The sequence below is a fragment of the Macaca nemestrina genome, chromosome 17 (genome assembly GCF_043159975.1).
Source record: "Macaca nemestrina isolate mMacNem1 chromosome 17, mMacNem.hap1, whole genome shotgun sequence".
NCBI classification, from domain to species: Eukaryota; Metazoa; Chordata; class Mammalia; order Primates; family Cercopithecidae; genus Macaca; species Macaca nemestrina.
Window position 1 is genome coordinate 89,861,453 of NC_092141.1, and position 17,529 is coordinate 89,878,981.

At 56.2% G+C, this 17,529-nt stretch overlaps 1 protein-coding gene across 4 annotated transcripts in view; it reads left to right on the forward strand.

Annotated features, from left to right (window-relative positions):
• LOC105469284 (regulatory associated protein of MTOR complex 1) overlaps positions 1-17,529 on the forward strand; it is a 413,056-nt gene that overhangs the window by 324,077 nt on the left and 71,450 nt on the right. For all 4 annotated transcript variants that reach the window (XM_011720145.3, XM_071081792.1, XM_011720144.3 and 1 more), the window contains 5 exons: positions 4,573-4,647; positions 7,584-7,649; positions 7,945-8,136; positions 9,181-9,321; positions 17,194-17,311. In XM_011720145.3, coding sequence (XP_011718447.2) covers positions 4,573-4,647; positions 7,584-7,649; positions 7,945-8,136; positions 9,181-9,321; positions 17,194-17,311 — 592 coding nt within the window. The remainder of the gene's footprint in view (positions 1-4,572; positions 4,648-7,583; positions 7,650-7,944; positions 8,137-9,180; positions 9,322-17,193; positions 17,312-17,529) is intronic.

Genomic DNA, 17,529 nt, shown 5'->3' on the forward strand with positions numbered 1-17,529 from the left:
TAACAGAGCACCGAAGGCTCACTCAGGAGCTATTTTCTTGTTGGAAACTTCTTTGCTTTCCAGCACCCCTGCTCATAACAAGGGATACACTTCTACCCAGTGGACATGAACCATGGCCCCGTAGCTCTGTAACTGTCTCTGTGTTCACATCAGGGCGTGAGTGGCAGGGCGTTCGCGTGGTTCACATCGGGGCGTGAGTGGCAGGGTGTTCGCGTGGTTCACATCAGGGCGTCATCGGGGCGTGAGTGGCAGGGTGTTCGCGTGGTTCACATCAGGGCGTGAGTGGCAGGGCGTTCGCGTGGTTCACATCGGGGCGTGAGTGGCAGGGCGTTCGCGTGGTTCACATCGGGGCGTGAGTGGCAGGGCGTTCGCGTGGTTCACATCGGGGCGTGAGTGGCAGGGCGTTCGCGTGGTTCACATCGGGGCGTGAGTGGCAGGGCGTTCGCGTGGTTCACATCGGGGCGTGAGTGGCAGGGCGTTCGCGTGGTTCACATCGGGGCGTGAGTGGCAGGGCGTTCGCGTGGTTCACATCGGGGCGTGAGTGGCAGGGCGTTCGCGTGGTTCACATCGGGGCGTGAGTGGCAGGGCGTTCGCGTGGTTCACATCGGGGCGTGAGTGGCAGGGCGTTCGCGTGGTTCACATCGGGGCGTGAGTGGCAGGGCGTTCGCGTGGTTCACATCGGGGCGTGAGTGGCAGGGCGTTCGCGTGGTTCACATCGGGGCGTGAGTGGCAGGGTGTTCGCGTGGAACTGCTCAGAGCTGGGCTCATCATCCTGCCTCTTCAAGCCTTCTCCGTCAGGCATGGTGGTCTGTTAGCCTGGGCGTAATTCTTGTGTTCCTGCTTCTCCATTAAATAATCCTTAAAAACTTTGTTAAGGAGAATAAAGGGAGGGTCTCTTCCCATGACATCTTTTGCCAGAATATTCAGAGGAAGAAAGCTCGCCCTGGCCTTACGGGTGCACCTTGCAGAAGGCAGGGCCTTGGCCAGGGGCTCCTCCTGGTCTCTGCCCCATTGTCGTATCTGTTTGCAAACCACATCTTTAGTTGCTCCAACAATGAATACATGCTTGCGTCTTCCCACTTTGTGTTTGCTCTTCTCTTCCTCACCTCCCTTTTCCCCATTAAAAATATATGTAAATTCCTGAAATCCTGACACGCAGAAGAATCAAAATTGGCTTCAATGTGTGGTGAGGAAAGGGGGCTTGCTCAGGAAAAAAAAAAAAAAATTCATATTCTTGCTCTTTCCGCTGCACCTGCTTTATACTCTGACCTTAACATGTCACCACCATAGTTTGATCTGGAGAAAATGAGCACAGCAAGATGGAGCCTGTTGAGAAGGTGGCTTTGGCAGATTCGTGCTGCCGGCACCGTGCCGTTCTTCTGAGCCCCTAGTCTCTCTGCCGGGTCTTCCCACCAAGCCCGTGCCACGCAGGGTGTGTGTGTCGCCTGCCAGGTCTTCCCACCAAGCCCGTGTCACCCGGGATGTGTGTGTCGCCTGCCAGGTCTTCCCACCAAGCCCGTGCCACGCAGGGTGTGTGTGTCGCCTGCCAGGTCTTCCCACCAAGCCCGTGCCACCCAGGGTGTGTCTGTCACCTGCCAGGTCTTCCCACCAAGCCTGTGTCACCCGGGGTATGTGTGTCGCCTGCTGGCTGCCGTTCTGCACGTGTGTAGTTTCAAGTCTTATTTCCTCTTCTGTGTAACAAGGCCCTTGGTCCAAGTGTGCTTGTAATTTGGGCTAGTAAGCAGCAGCCGAGAGAGTCCACCCCAGTCCCCTTAGCCAGTGAAGCGGGAGCTCCCAGGTTCCTGCCTGCGGGGAGGGTGGGGGCGGTTTGAGTTAGTGAAAATCTGTGTATTAAACCGATATGTAAATGACCCCTGCCGAGCGCTGAAAATGAAGGTATGAAAAGGCATCATCATCCATGATTCCCACCTGGCACGATGACCATATCAAAACAGAGATCTGGTAGTATACACCGCGTAGTTGCCAGACTCCGAAACAGAGATCTGGTAGTATACGCCACAGAGTTGCCAGACTCTGATATTGAGGGCACATCTAAGTTCTCCCACCCTGATTTCATGCCTGAAATTCAGAATTAGTAAGATTTGAGTCAGTGATGCTTCGTTACGCGCTCACGAGACATGTTTGAGGAGCTTCACTGTGAATGTGTGGGCTTCGATTTGACTTGTGAAACCTCTGGTTAAAACAAAGGAATGTGCCTTCATTCTCAGAACCGGGTGCTTTTTCTGCTGCCCTGGCCCTCTGGGCTGAGTCTTTACATGGACAGCGGTCGATGTGTCTCAGTTTATTTGTCAAAACCTCCAGCTAAAGCCAGTTGTTGCTTGAAAACTGCCTGCTTAATTGGCCTCCTCAGCTCGGGGGAGCAGCTTGCAATCTGAGGCTGGCACCCAGCTCCCTGACCACCCGCTCCCCATCACACTCAGCTCTCATTCCAGCAGCCCAGCCCATAACCCGCCTCATCAGTGTATTGATGTGAGGCAGAAACACCTCATTATAAGAGCACCCCTGAGAAATAGCGGGGTCAGGGGCTTCTGGGCTGCATAACCAACGGATTCCCTCTGCAAAATCACTCCTGCCTCAGTGGGAAAGGGCCAGCCATGCAGGGCCGCACTGGAGAGTCGTTCTCTTCTTGATCCTCAGACGACCAGTTCTTAAAATTTCGGTCCTCTGTCCTTGGATGGCCTTCGTCCTCTGAAGAGGAGCATGCTGGGAGCCGGCGGAACACACGCCTCACTCTGTGGATGCAATGTCTGTCACTGATCAGTTTCTAGGTATTGATCCTAGAAACCCATGCTCTGTGGGTCCCTCTCCAAGAAACACAGCGTCCGTGATTTGTACATTGCACTACAGTTTCAGACTCTGCTTTCACGTGTGGTTTCATCTGATTCCACGACCTGCACACAGATTTTTTTTTTTTTTTTTTTTTTTTTTTAGATGTAGTCTTGCTCTGTCGCCCAGGCTGGAATGCAGTGGTGCAGTCTCTGCTCACTACAACCTCCACCTCCCGGGTTCCAGCAATTCTCCTGCCTCAGCCTCCTGAGTAGCTGGGACTATAGGTGCATGCCACCACACCCGGCTAATTTTTGTGTTTTTTAGTAGAGACAGGGTTGCACCATATTGGCCAGGCTGGTCTCAAACTCCTGACCTCATGATCCGCCTGCCTCAGCCTCCCAAAGTGCTGGGATTATAGACATGAGCCTCTGTGCTCAGCTGGGTGCAAATACCCAGTGCTCGGCACCCAGTAGGCCCTCACAACTGTGGCAAGCCATGGCCACATGGCTGTGATTGTGCTGACAGCACACAGTAGGTCCTCAAAACTGTGACAAGCCATGGCCACGTGGTTGTGCTGACAACACACAGTAGGCTCTCACAACTGTGATGAGCCATGGCCGTGTGATTGTGCTGACAGCACACAGTAGGCCCTCGTGGTTGTGACGAGCCATGGCCATGTGATTGTGCTGACAGCACACAGTAGGCCCTTACGACTGTGACGAGCCATGGCAGCGTGACTGCGATTGTGCTGACAGCACACAGTAGGTCCTCACGACTGGTGAGCCATGGCCGTGAGGCTGCGACTATGCTGGCAGCACACATTAGGTCCTCATGACTGTGGCGAGCCATGGCCGCGAGGCTGCAATTGTGCTGGCAGCACACAGTAGGTCCTCACGAGTGTGGCGCACCATGGCCGCGAGGCTGCAGTTGTGCTGGCAGCACACAGTAGGTCCTCACGAGTGTGGCGAGCCATGGCCGTGAGGCCGCGATTGTGCTGGCAGCCCACAGTAGGTCCTCATGACTGTGGCGAGTCATGGCCGCAAGGCTGCGATTGTGCTGGCAGCACACAGTAGGTCCTCATGACTGTGGCAAGCCATGGCCGCGAGGCTGCGATTGTGCTGGCAGCACACAGTAGGTCCTCAGGACTGTGGCGAGCCATGGCCGTGTGTCTGTGATTGTGTGGACAGGCACAGAATGGCCTGAAGCGTGGGAAGGTCCCCTGCCTGACAGCGGCTTTAGCACCAGGAAACCTCCCACCTGGGGCCTGCCCGTGAAGGTGAGTCGGGCCAGTGGGAAGCGCCTGCTCAAGTGGAGCTGCACACAAACCACTGGGAGCTACTGCCTCACACACATGATTGCTTTTCAGTATTTTGTTAAGTCCAAGCAAACCCCCAAGAAAAGCTTGAGCGGGGCCGGGTCTGCACCAACAGGCTGGTTCCGAGTGAGTGCTGGTTGGATGTGCTCCAGTGTGGAGGGCAGAAGGAGGGAGTGGGCCGCCTGGAGAGGAGTGGGGTGCAGTCAGGGGCTGCAGGACGCTCCCCAGCAGGCACCCCGGCGGTGTGAAAGAATGTCTGGGAGCTGCTTTCCTCTGGGCGTTTGTGGGATCCCTCCCCTTAGCCAAGGCGCCGCTGCAGCTGTTTTTCAAATGAAAACTGGGCTTGAGAGGAGGAAATAATTGAGGTCTAAGAAGTCCATGCCCTCATTTGTTCATGCACAACGAGAAGCTTGAGGCATCTGCGGGACGCTGCACTCACTGCCTCTCCTCTGTCTCTTTCTCTCCAGTCGTGCCAGGCGGACCTCGTGAAGGACAATGGCCACAAGTACTTCCTGTCGGTCCTGGCGGACCCCTACATGCCAGTAAGGACTGGGCAGCACCCTCTCCACGGGCTTGGGACTCAGCACTCGCCTCTGCCCACATGTTGCACTGTGGTGGGGCCTTTTGACAGGGGCTACAGGAGGAAGGTCAAGGGTCACAGCAGGGGCCACGTCCGCGGGGTCAGCAACTGCTTCACGTTAGACACGGCCCTTTGCTCAGCACCATGAGTGCAGCTGTTGTTTTGTGTCTGTCTCTAAATAACAGCGCAGTTAACCCGGACACATGGATTGTTTTGGTTTATTTTAGTCTGTTTTCACTGGCACTTTGCAAAATAGTCAAATCCACTCTCCCTGCTGTCCACTGTGTTAGACTAGCAAGCGCTCGCACATCTCTAATGTGATGGTTCCGGCACCTAGGAAGGTCTTGGAACACAACAAGATGTCGAAGCACCTCGTTTCAGGAAGGAAGGGAGAGAGGAAAGGAAGGAAAGAAGGTTGTTCGAAAGTTTACATTTTCAGTATATTTTATTGTGTTAAATTGTTTAAAAATTAGTAATTCATGAATAGGGTATATAGTTATTCTGTAAATGTTTCATAATGTTTTATTTCTAGCTCCCAGGTTAGTAATGAGAACAAAATAGATATGTCCTAAATAATTCTTTACCATAACTTAATATTGCCAGAATATTTAAGTATATTAGCTAGTTTCCACAGTGGTAGGTGGCTTTGGCTGTATAAAGGAACTTTTGTATGTAATTTCACCCCCTAGTTGGTTTTCTAAGCTAAATGATCTTTTAAAACACAGAAAACCAACAGGACTGTTTTCCAAAAGGTAAATAGTACATGCACTTTGTGGTGTATTGAAACATCATCACAGGCAGTTAAAGTTTATACTTTATGTCAGTTTTGGAAACCATCACTTCCCATTCTTAAGAATAAGGAAGAAAGCAAATCCCACATGAAGAAGTGAGGAAGAATGCCCACTAGCGACTTGGGCACGAGAGTGAGCTAAGCTCACAAGAATGGCCCCACCTCAGCCACCAGCCTGTGGAAGTTTTGAGGAGACAGCCATGTTTGAAAGAATGAAAAGGAGGCTGGGTGCGGTGGTTCATGCCTGTAATCCCAGCACTTTGGGAGGCCAAGGCTGGTGGACTGCTTGAGCTCAGGAGTTCGAGACCAGCCTGAGCAACATGGTGAAACCCCGTCTCTACCAAAACTACAAAAAATTAGCCAGGTGTTGTGGCGCACGCCTGTGGTCTCGGCTACTCAGGATGCTGAAGTGGGAGGATCGCCTGAGCCCGGGGAAGTCAAGGCTGCAATGAGCTGTGATTGTACAACTGCACTCCAGCCTGAGCAACAGAGTGAGACCCTGTCTCCACTAAGTAAATAAATAATATAAATATTCTTAAATGACTAACTGGAAAGAATTTGGTGTGATTCTGTCAAACCGTCAACCATTGTTTTGTTTCTTCAGCGCTTTGTGCCTGTTACGAGAAAATATTCAGAGCTTCCTACTCATCCTCAGAAATGATTGATTTTTCTAAACTCATAAGCAGATCTGAAAAAACAAATCGAAGCTGTAAAAAAGAAAAGACATGCGCTGTTATTGAAAACTCGGGAGATGAATTAAATCACAGAACAGCCAGCCAAGAAGAGGGTTCGTGAAGGAGCCACCTGGAGCGCTGTCCGTGAAGCTGAGCGAGAAGATATGAAAGCCGGGCTAAGAGCCGGGCTGGGAACACTCACCATGTAGCCAGCATGGTTCAGAACGAGAGAGGAGAATAAGTGGAGAAGCGGTTTTTGATTAGATAGTGGCTGTGAATTTTCCAGATTTGAAGAAAGGAGAGTTCCAATTTTAAAAGCAGGATGAATCCTGAGAAGGTTAAAGAGAAACAAATTCATACACAGGCACATCATAATGAAAACAGCAAATATCAAAGGCATAAAGACAAACCTTAAAAGTTCCCAGAACAAACGTTGTCAGCAAAGGAGGAAACAGCGCTGGCCCCGACAGCAGACCTCTCATCAGCAGCGGCTCTCGGCAGGGGATGGGGAGCCCTCGGCGTGAGAGGAAAGCGGCCGTGGTCGGGTCACCCGCACCCAGCTCAGTCACCACTCAGGAATGGGGGTGCAGTAAGCAGCGTTCAAACACCAACAGTCTACTCCTTCCGAACCCCACAGACGATGGCTAGAAAGACCGTGTGTCAGCGAGGAGGAAACGGAACCAGGAGGGAAAAGCAAGATGTAGGACACAGCAAAAAGCCAAGAAGTTGGCAAACGTGTTGGCACATCTAAAGCTTTGCAAAAATGAAGAATACTCATGGCTAATTGGAGGGTCAAACAAGAGGAGGAATTGGGTACCTTGGGAGCCCTGCAATAATCCAAGATTACTGGATTATTGGTCTAGCGTAGGACGCACTAGACCGTGCGGTGTGCACGTAAAAAACTAAGGCACCACTAAAAACTTACACATAGACTCTGGTTTCCAGGTCAGCAGAGGCACAGAGGACAGGAGAGAATGAAAGTGAGTCACAGTAGAAGAGCAGAAAGGAGAAAACAGTGAAACACAGTTAGAGGGCTGCCTCCATGCCTTTGCTGCCAAAGCCCCTGACTGCAGGACCGTGTGCTCACAGAGTGCTGGACAGGCTGGGGAAGTGAGGTCCGGGTGCTTCATACCGACAGCCATGGCTGGCCTGTGACAGACGAGACAGCCACCAGGTCTGTGCCCGTCCTGCAGTGTTAGGCCTTCCAAGGAGTAGTCTCTTCACTCTGGGAGGGGAGCCCAGAACTCTCAGGCCTTTGAAAATGGCTTTTCATTTTTGTAGAGTCCACTCAAAATCCAGCAGTAAAGCTGGCTCTCGTTACTTTAATTATGCGCCACGCATATGGTGAAGATTGAGAAAGGATCACGCTGTTGTGCTTTGGGAATGAGAGTTTCCATTGAGGGGAGACAAGCGAGACTGGCTTTTGTTTTCCAGGCCGAACACAGGACCATGACGGCTTTCATTCTCGCCGTGATTGTCAACAGCTACAACACGGGGCAGGTGAGCACCCCAGCCACCCCCAGCCCCCAGAGCCCACCCTTGACGTTGCAGAGGAGCTGGGCCCACTGGGAAACGTGGTGCCACGTGGGGGCGAGGGGGTGTCCAGCAGAGGCTCGGGCCCTTCGTCTAGCCAGCCATTTGCAGGGTGAATATGAATCAGGAATTTACAATGAGGAAAATTGAGCACATCAAGGCCTCCCGAGAACGGGTGGCCGCCACCGTCCCGCGCAGGCACCCACCACGTGCCCGCCATTGGCAGGCAGAGGCCCACCTGTCTGTGGTTCTACCTCTGCAGGAAGCCTGCCTTCAGGGAAACCTCATTGCCATCTGCCTGGAGCAGCTCAACGACCCGCACCCCTTGCTGCGCCAGTGGGTGGCCATCTGCCTCGGCAGGATCTGGCAGAACTTCGACTCGGCGAGGTGGTGCGGCGTGAGGGACAGCGCTCACGAGAAGCTCTACAGCCTCCTGTCCGACCCCATTCCCGAGGTGAGTCCGGCGGGGCTCAGAGCCCAGTCCTCCTGGTTGCCGACTGCGGGAGCTCCCGGGGGGAGGCAGAGGTCTGCTCGCGGCAGGTGTGGCCGGCCCATGTCCGGGAACTTCAGGGCTGTGCACTAACAAGAGTAGGACCGTGGAACCTTGGTGAGAGGAGAGCCATGCCCCTGGGGACTTTGCACCCGGGCCCAGAGTGCACTCCCGGGGACAGTGGCACAGCTGCAAGCGGGGGTCCCGGAGGGCACCTCAGAGGCAGGGGTCACGTGCTCGCTCTCTGGGTGCCGCTCTGTGTCCTCACCACGGCCTGCAAGGCAAGGACTGCTAGATCTCCGCTTTACGGGGAAGGAGACAGGCCAGTGGCTCGTGCCTGGTGCAGCTGGGGAAGGCGCGGGGCGCTGCCCACAGAATGGCCGCAGGCTGGAACTCTGGGAGTTGCACGCACCATTGCCTTCACTCTTCACCTCGCCCTGGCCTATGCAGGGTACAGGGTGTTGCTCATTTTTAGAGCTGAGGAAGCAAGTCAGGGACTGTGACTTCTCCCCAGGACCACATGGTGTCAGAGGCAGGGGCTCAGCCAGGGTCCCCGAACCCCAGGACCACGTGGTGTCGCTCCCCTGGCTGAGCCCTGTGTGCCTGGTGCACTCCGGGACCCCCACGCCCCTCTGCCTCCAGGAGTGCCTGCACCTTCCCCTCTTTCCACCCTCCCACGCTCTGTGGCCCCTCCCAGCCCCCTCCTCTAATTCCTGCCTCATTCGTCAGCACATTCCCTGGCGCCTGGTTTGGTCTTTCAGTTCCCGGGGCAATGCAGCTCCCACCTCTGCAGCCTGGCCGTCCGGCCCTGGAGCTGGGCGGCTGCCCCTGCTGCCCCCACCTCCTTCCCTGTTGCCTCTCTGGCAGTGCGAGGAGAGCCTGGGGCCTGGAGAGCTGTTCAGCAAGCACCTGTGGGGTTGGATTCACCTGCACACAGCCCTGGCAGAAAGGCAGAGGCTGCAGCATGGCCCAGCGTGGGACACGTGTGTGACCCCTGCTGTCTTGCAGGTCCGCTGCGCGGCGGTCTTTGCCCTTGGCACGTTCGTGGGCAACTCTGCAGAGAGGACGGACCACTCCACCACCATTGACCACAACGTGGCCATGATGCTGGCCCAGCTGGTCAGCGACGGGAGCCCCATGGTCCGGAAGGTGCGTGAACCCCTAGCCCGGCAGCAGCAGGGCGCCCAGGCCAGACCCCGCGACACCTGGGGCCAAGCCCGTGTGGCCCTGACCGCAGCAGGGAGCACTCAGTTTCCACTGTGTATCATTTCGAGAGCAGATCTTTACATGTTTCATTCTCTCCAAAATGCGTTTCTTTACCAGACACCCGTGTGTTTGCTTCATGTAAAGGCGTTTAGTAGGTCGCGCCTCCCGGCAGCTTGTGTAGTAATCTCCTTCCTGCCTGGGAGCAACACACACAGGCACCACTGCGGTTCCAAAGAGACGCAGCCGCCCACAGGTGGCGGGAAGGTTTGTGGACTGGGTCCCCCCACACCCCACGTATGTCAGCACTTTTGGTTTGGTTTGGTTTGTTTTTTTGAGACGGAGTCTCGCTCTGTCGCCCAGGCTGGAGTGCAGTGGCCGGATCTCAGCTCACTGCAAGCTCCGCCTCCCGGACTTACGCCATTCTCCTGCCTCAGCCTCCCGAGTAGCTGGGACTACAGGCACCCGCCACCTCGCCCGGCTAGTTTTTTTTGTATTTTTTAGTAGAGACGGGGTTTCACCATGTTAGCCAGGATGGTCTCGATCTCCTGATCTCCTGATCCGCCCACCTCCATCTCCCAAGTGCTGGGATTACAGGCGTGAGTGGCTGTGCCCGGCCAAAACAGTTTTATAAACTTGAAAACTTACTCACCTGTTTAAATGTAGAAACATCACTGATAATTGTCCAAGGTTTCACACCCCTAGAAAAAGTTGGTTCCACACACCCTCAAATTCCCCCACCCACCCCAGCGCAAAAGGGGCGTTTAGGAAGACACTGGTTTCCCGATCTCCTTTGCTGGTGAGATCGAAGGCTGCTCTTGCAGAGAACTCATCCGACAGCCGGAGCACAGAGCTGCTTTCTGGGCGGGGAGTCTGTGTCTCCCCTCGCGTGTTCCTGTGCGGGCTGTGCGTGACTCTCTCTTGGAGATGGGCTCTATCAGGACCTCGCGCGTTCCTGTGCGGGCTGTGTGTGGCTCTCTCTTGGAGATGGGCTCTATCAGGAGACGGGCCGTGGACCAGGGGCTGGGGATTGTTTGTTGGGAGAGCAGATGCTGCCGCTTGACTTGGGAGGGACGTGATCTGGCCAGGTTTCCCTCAGACAGACGAAGCGTGGAGAGGCACGTTCTATCGTGTGTTCCCTTCTAGAATTAGCCCAAGTCATTAGGATGCTACATTTTCTACTGAAATCTTGAAAATATGAAGTGAGATTCTGGCGAGCCTTTTCTGTTGGTTCTGACTTTGTTATCTTCACGTTCTCCTCATGGCCGGGCTTCTGAACCTGGCCTCTCTCGGCCCCTGCCGAATTCTTTTTCCCACATCAAATCACCTTTGGTGGACATCACTGATCAAAGCAGCAAATCAACGGTTTGTCTGTTAAAATTCTTTTTAAAGTAAGGAAAGCTTTGTTTCTTCTTTACAAAAACAATGTGAAAATAGAGAGGGCGTTAGCTGTGAGGCGTTCCCCAAGAGCCATCTTGTGGCTGGCTGTCCGTCCCGGGTTGTGTCCCGTGGTGTGGTCCTGGCTGCTGGGGCACTGAGATGAAGCTCACCCTCCACTGGGAGTGGTTCGGCATTCACTCGCCTGCACGGCCACCTGCTGAACCTGCATCCTGGAGATGTGGCCTGCGAGGACACCATGGGGTTCAGAGGAGGTGCTGCCGAACGGGAAACAGCTGCCTTGGGGGCGCTGGGCAGGGCGTGTGGAGGGGGATGACAGCCCCTGCCCTCCAGGAGCATGCAGTTTAATCAAAGAGACAGATACAGATACAGTCATTACACCAGAGCCTTGTGGAGAAGTGCTGCCTGGAGTGCTCTGGAGCTCCTGAGAGCTGGGCCTGTGCTTGCATCTGAGCGGGAAGGGGGTAGGCAGAGGCTTTTGTGGAGGGGCAGCTCTTACCTGGTTATGGAGGGTGAGTCGTCACCCAGGAGGGGCTGGATAAGTGGGAGGAGCGTGTGCGGAGGCCTAAGCATGGGGAAGATGGAGAGGCTCAGGGCCACCCCTCTTCTGAGTGGCCAGAGGCTCAGGCGTGGGGAAGATGGAGGGGCTCAAGGCCACCTTCCTTCCACGTGGCCGGACCATTGAGCAGGCAGGAGGGGCAGTGGGGTGAGGCTGAAGGCAGGAGCTGTGAGTGCCAGGTTCCAGCTGTCAAGAATGTGCCTTCAATAAGTGCTCTATTCTTACAAATCTAACAGGGTTCACTCTTGCAGCAAATATTTTTCTGGTGTCTGCCCCTCGCTGGGTACCACGTCAGGCACTTGAGATGCTTCCCGGCTTCAGGGGGTTTGCGTTCTAGCAGGAGAAGCAGCAAACAGAGCTGATAACCTCAGCTGGCAGGGTGATGTCTGGAGGGAGGAAGGGTAGTGAGGAGTCAGAGAAAGACACCATCACTCACGTGTGACCAGGAGGCCTCCCCAAGCAGGCTGCACTGGCACACAGACTCCAGGGGTGCACTGACTCTGAGGGGGTGCGCTGACTCTGGGGACGGTGCCAACGGGGGCTGTGCCAACTCCAGGGGTGCACTAACTCTGGGGTGTGCCGACTCGGGGGGTGCACTAACTCTGGGGTGTGCTGACTCGGGGGGTGTGCCAACTCGGGGTGCACCGACTCCAGGGGTGCACTGACTCTGGGGTGTGCCGACTCGGGGGGTGTGCCAACTTAGGGGATCCACTGACTCCGGGGGTGCACTGACTCTGGGGTGTGCCGACTCAGGGGGTGCACTGACTCGGGTGCGCCAATTCAGGGGCTGTGCCGACTCAGGGGGTGCACCAACTCGGGTGCGCCAACTCAGGGTGTGCCAACTCAGGGTGCACCAACTCCAGGGGTGCGCCGACTCTGGGGTGTGCCGACTCGGGGTGCACAGACTGTGAAGTGTGCCAACTTGGGGGGTGCACCGACTCTGGGGTGTGCCGACTAAGGGGGTGCACCGACTCAGGGGGTGCACCGAATCGGGTGCACTGACTTGGAGTGTGCCAACTCAGGGGATGCACCGACTCCAGGGGTGCAGCGACTCTGGGGTGTGCTGACTCGGGTGCACGGACTGTGGGGTGTGCCAACTTGGGGGGTGCACCGACTCGGGGGGTGCACCGACTCTGGGGTGTGCTGACTTGGGGTGCACTGACTCGGGTGCGCCAACTCAGGGGGTGTGCCAACTTGGGGTGCACCGACTCCAGGGGTGCACTGACTCTGGGGTGTGCCGACTCAGGGGGTGCACGGACTGTGGGGTGTGCCAACTCGGGGGGTGCACTGACTCGGGGGATGCACCGACTCTGGGTTGTGCCGACTCGGGGGGGTGGCCGACTCAGAGGGTGTGCCGACTCTGGGGTGTGCCGACTTGGGGGGTGTGCCAACTCGGGGGGTGCACCGACTCTGGGTTGTGCTGACTCGGGGAGTGGCCTACTCAGGGGGTGCACCAGCTCTGGGGGTGCCAGCTCCGGGGGTGCGCCTCCGTCCTCGTCATGGAGTCCTGCCGCATCACAGCTGGTTTCCTCTCCTGTTTGCCAACCACCGTGGGCACGGTGCTCTGCAGGGGACTTGGGCACGGGCACAAGCAGCAAGGAGCCTGGCAGGTATGGAGCCAACCCCCTTCTCGCAGCCTCTCCTCAGGGCCTGTCCTGAGCCCGCTGTGGGGCTGGGGTCGGGGAGCCGGCCTGGCTGAGCAGCTCCTGCCGCCCTCCGGGGCGAGAGGGAGGAGGGTGTCACTGCTGCTCTTCCATAGAAGCAATGTGTACTGGGTACCAAAAAGGTGACAGCCACCCTCCTTTTTAATAATGATATAAGCGTCCTGTCCTGTGTGGGGTGACCGTGACAGCCATCCTCCTTTTTAATAATAATATAAGCGTCCTCTCCTGTGTGGGGTGATCATGGCAACCATCCTCCTTTTTGATAGTAATGGAAGCGTCCTCTCCTGTGTGGGGTGACCGTGACAGCCAAGTAGGTTTTGTTTGTCTTGTTTTTTTTTTTTTTTTTTTTGAGACACAGTCTCACTCTGTCGCCCAGGCTGGAGCGCAGTGGCCGGATCTCAGCTCACTGCAAGCTCCGCCTCCCGGGTTCACGCCATTCTCCTGCCTCAGCCTCCCGAGTAGCTGGGACTACAGGCGCCCGCCACCTCGCCCGGCTAGTTTTTCGTATTTTTTTTTAGTAGAGACGGGGTTTCACCGTGTTAGCCAGGATGGTCTCGATCTCCTGACCTCGTGATCCGCCCGTCTCGGCCTCCCAAAGTTTGTTTGTCTTGTTTAATGAGCTTACTTGACAAAATTTAAAAGTCAGCAAATTCAGCTTAGCCCCCCAAATTATTTTGAACTTCAGCTTGTCTGTGAAGCACAAAACCTGCAGTCAGCAGCCACTCCTCCCTCGTCAAGAAGGGCCAGGCCAGGAGTGTGGGGCTAGATCCCCCAGTGTCACCCCAGCGTCTGCGGGGCCGGGCTGGGCAGGAGCCACACACAGGGGCGGGCCCAGCAGGGCTTGGATCAGGGCTTACTCCCTGTCATGGCCTCAGGAGGAAATAGGGACTGTTTGGATACTATTTTATTTTATTTGTTTTATTTTATTTTGAAACAGAGTCTCTGTCACCCGGATTGGAATACAGTGGCACAATCTCGGCTCACTGCAACCTCTGCCTCCCGGGCTCAAGCGATCCTCCCACCTCAGCCTCCTGAGTAGCTGGGACTACAGGCGTGTGCCACCATACTGGGCTAATTTTTTTCTTTTTTGTAGAGATGGGGTCTCGCTGTGTTGCCCAGGCTGGCCTCAAATTCCTGGGCTCACGGGATCCACTCTGTAATCCCAGGCCTTGGCCTCCCAGGATGCTTCCCAGGACACTGCTTAGGCCTGCCGTGGTCACAGGAGCTGAGTTTTATGATGCCTGAGCACAGGTCACAAGACAAATATTAGCCGCCCGGTGCCATGTTGTTGGAAATGTGGAGTGGGTGGCCCTCAGGGCAGGTGGGCAAGGGGCGGAGGCGAGGTGGGCCGGCAGCCCACGGTCAGTCCAGCTGTGTCAACACCGGGAGGTGCGTGGGTCCCCAGCGGGGCAGGGCATGTGCCCAAGCAAGATGTCCTTGAGTCCTGGCACCAGTTCACAGTTAGAAAGTAACCCATGTGTTACAGACTTCGCCCCTGCAGGGAGGGCTGCACTCACCCAGAACACACTTGTCAGGCACGTGCTGCGTGCTGGGCCGGCTTGGGCCTCAGTGACCCTGCAGGGCACTAACCCTAGCTCTTATCTCAAGAAAGTGTTCCTGGAGCTGGGGGAGGGGCTGGGTATGAGGGTGGTAGGCCGGGGTGGCAGCTGAGCAGAGCTAGTATGGATGGGGCTAGGGGCATAGGGAGGCCTTGCCACAGGGAGGGGCCCAGAGCAGGGGGCATACCCATCAGAGGGCGTGGGTACAAGAGGCCAGGAGGGCAGTGGGGCAGGTGGCCCAGCCACGCACAAGCCTTGTTGTTCGTGATCAGCAGCCTGGAGGGGTTTGGAGGCAGGACCTTGCCTTTGTCTGCCCAGATCAGAAGGGCCGCTCGCCCAGCTGCAGGGATGGTGCAGGGAGGAAGAGACGCGCACTTTGAACGCAGAGCTCACATTACTTGCTCGCAGGTGGAGAGGGTAGAGAAAAGAGGAAGACAGGGAGCCCCGGGGGTTTGGGTCTGAGCAACAGAAGAGTAGACTTGCTCCTCACTGAAGGGGCCAGCCGTGAAGGAGCAGGTTCTAGGAGCACGCATGGACTCCGAAGGTGGGGAGCCGACAGGAAGGGCTGAGCTGACAGGTGAAAGTGTGAGTCCAGGTGAAGCTGCCCCTTCGAGGGAGGCTGCTCAGCCCCAGCCAGGGATCAGGAAGACAGACCATGGCTTTGACAAGCGACTGGTCAGAGGACCTTGGAAGGCTGGTCAGTGTGGAGCCCATGGCCACTAATGTGGCCTCCCCATCTGTGTGCTGCTGGGGAGCCCCCAGGGGGAAGGGGTCACGTGGCAACACCAGCCAAGATCATCTTGCAAAAGCTGAGAGAGAGGGGAGCTCCCACACCCCTGGCTGAGCCCCTCTGCCAGACCCTCTGATGGGTTCTGCACGAATATCCCAAAGAAGGCCGGTGCCTGTGTGTCTTGCTGTCAGAGCCCAGCTCCATTCAGGAAGGGCAGGAAGGGTCTGACGCAAAGGGAAAAGTCTTTGCTGTGTGCCAGGCAGCAGCCCCCAGAGCAAGGCCCACCATCTGCAGCAGGATGTGCGGCTCCGAGCGAGGCCCCCGTATGCAGCAGGATGTGTGTTCGCGAGTGAGTGCTCTCTGGACGTTCCCCTTGAATAATGGACGTGGCCCCTGTTGACCTCCCCGAATCGAAAGGCCCACCACCTTGGTACACGTTAATCCATGCCAGGGCCCAGCTCTGGCTTTTCTCACCTGATGTCAGAAGGAAAGGGAAAAAATCGGTACTTTCTGAAGACAGGTGCAGCCTTGATCTTCTCTGGAAGGGGCCCAGGTCGCTTTGTCAGAGGCCCCGTCTGGGCAGTGCCTCACTCCTCTTGCACAGGGAAGGCAGCGGGGGTTCTGTGGTTTGTCCGGGAGCCTGGGACAGTGGCTTAGGCAGTTGGAGATGAGCACCAGAACCGGGTGTGGGCCATGGCGGTGAAGACGCACACTGGGCCACGGCCCTTGGTGCCCAGCAGGGCGGGAGGGGCAAGTGGAGGGTGATGCCAGGGCTCCATTCTGAGCAGTGCGAGACTTGCAGTTCCATGGGCGCAAATCAAGAGGGCGCTGCAGGCTGAATGGAAAGTAGACGGTGCCCACAGTTCACAGGCCAGGGAGAGTTTGGGGTGCAGGTGAAGAGCCGACAGCTGGACAGCCAGCCTGGAGCTAGGAGAGTGAGGGGCCAGCATCAGGGAAACCACAAAGCACGACAGGAGGAAGCCCAGGGCGTGTAAAGCTGGGGTGGGAGAGTGCATGGACAGAGAGCGTGTAGACGGAGAGTGGGCGGCCACGAGAAGACCCTGGTCCCTGGTGGGCGCCCATCCAGAGCCTGCTCATCCTGCCTCTGCGGAGACGGGAGCATCACGCAACGAGCAAGGGGTCCTCTCGCAGCACTTGGCTTTCTGCTAAGAATCCATCTTTTTTCTTTGTAGAAAAAAAAGGCAGAGAAAGTTGTCGTAGGGAAAAAAGCATTCCTTCTGTTTTTTAAACCTACATCCCCCTTCTGTTTCCCAGTGACTTCTAGGATCTCCAGCTGTTCCTGTCACAGCACTGAACCGTCCTAAAACAGAGGCAAATTGTGTCTGTTTCCCTGGACCAAGGCATTTGGGCCTAAAGATGATGTTTTAGTTCCACAACTTTTCCCATTCCCTCTTAGGGACTAGAAACGTCTTCCAGTAAAGGTTTCACGTGTGTTGAAAAGAGCAGGCTTCAGCTTGTCTGCTGCGCTCGGCCCTGGGGTGCTCAGATTCAGAAAGGCTGCCAGCCGTCGGGTGTGATCTAAAGCGGCGTTTTCAGCCGGGGTCCCAGTGGTGACCGTAAGCGAGAGGCTGTGAGGCCTCCTACCTTTCCCCGCCTGGAGTCTGTGACTCACCGTGTCCTTATGAGACCCCCATGCGTCGTGCGCAGCTAGCGGTGGTGAGGATCCTGGCAGGCGTTCTGGGCTTCCCCCGTGAGCCGGTGGCCTGCCATCTCCACGGCACTGCTGTTCAAGGCTTCTGGGTTCGAAAAGGGATGGTCCCTTTTTCTGACGCCGACAGCACGCTTTTGTCTTAACCTTTCTTTTCTGTGGGTGACTCACGTCTCACTGCTGCCCTCAGTCATCTTCCGGCCCCAGTGAGTGTTATTGTCCCGTCTCCCTCTCGGCAGGAGCTGGTGGTGGCTCTGAGTCATCTCGTGGTTCAGTACGAAAGCAATTTCTGCACTGTGGCCCTGCAGTTCATAGAAGAGGAGAAGAACTACCCCTTGCCTTCTCCAGCGACCACAGGTATGGCGTCTCCTGTGAACCCGCTGAGCACCTGGCCTGGCGGTTCTAGCGCAGGCCTGGCCCAGTCTCAGGACTGCTGGCCACTTGCTGACTCTCGCAGAGTCTAAGCTCGGGTTTCCCAGATCCCTCCGCAAGGGGTCCCTGTGTTTCTCATCTTTTTAGGCACCCGTCAGATTCGAAAGGACAGGAAAGAGGGCCACACTGACCCTCTTACATTT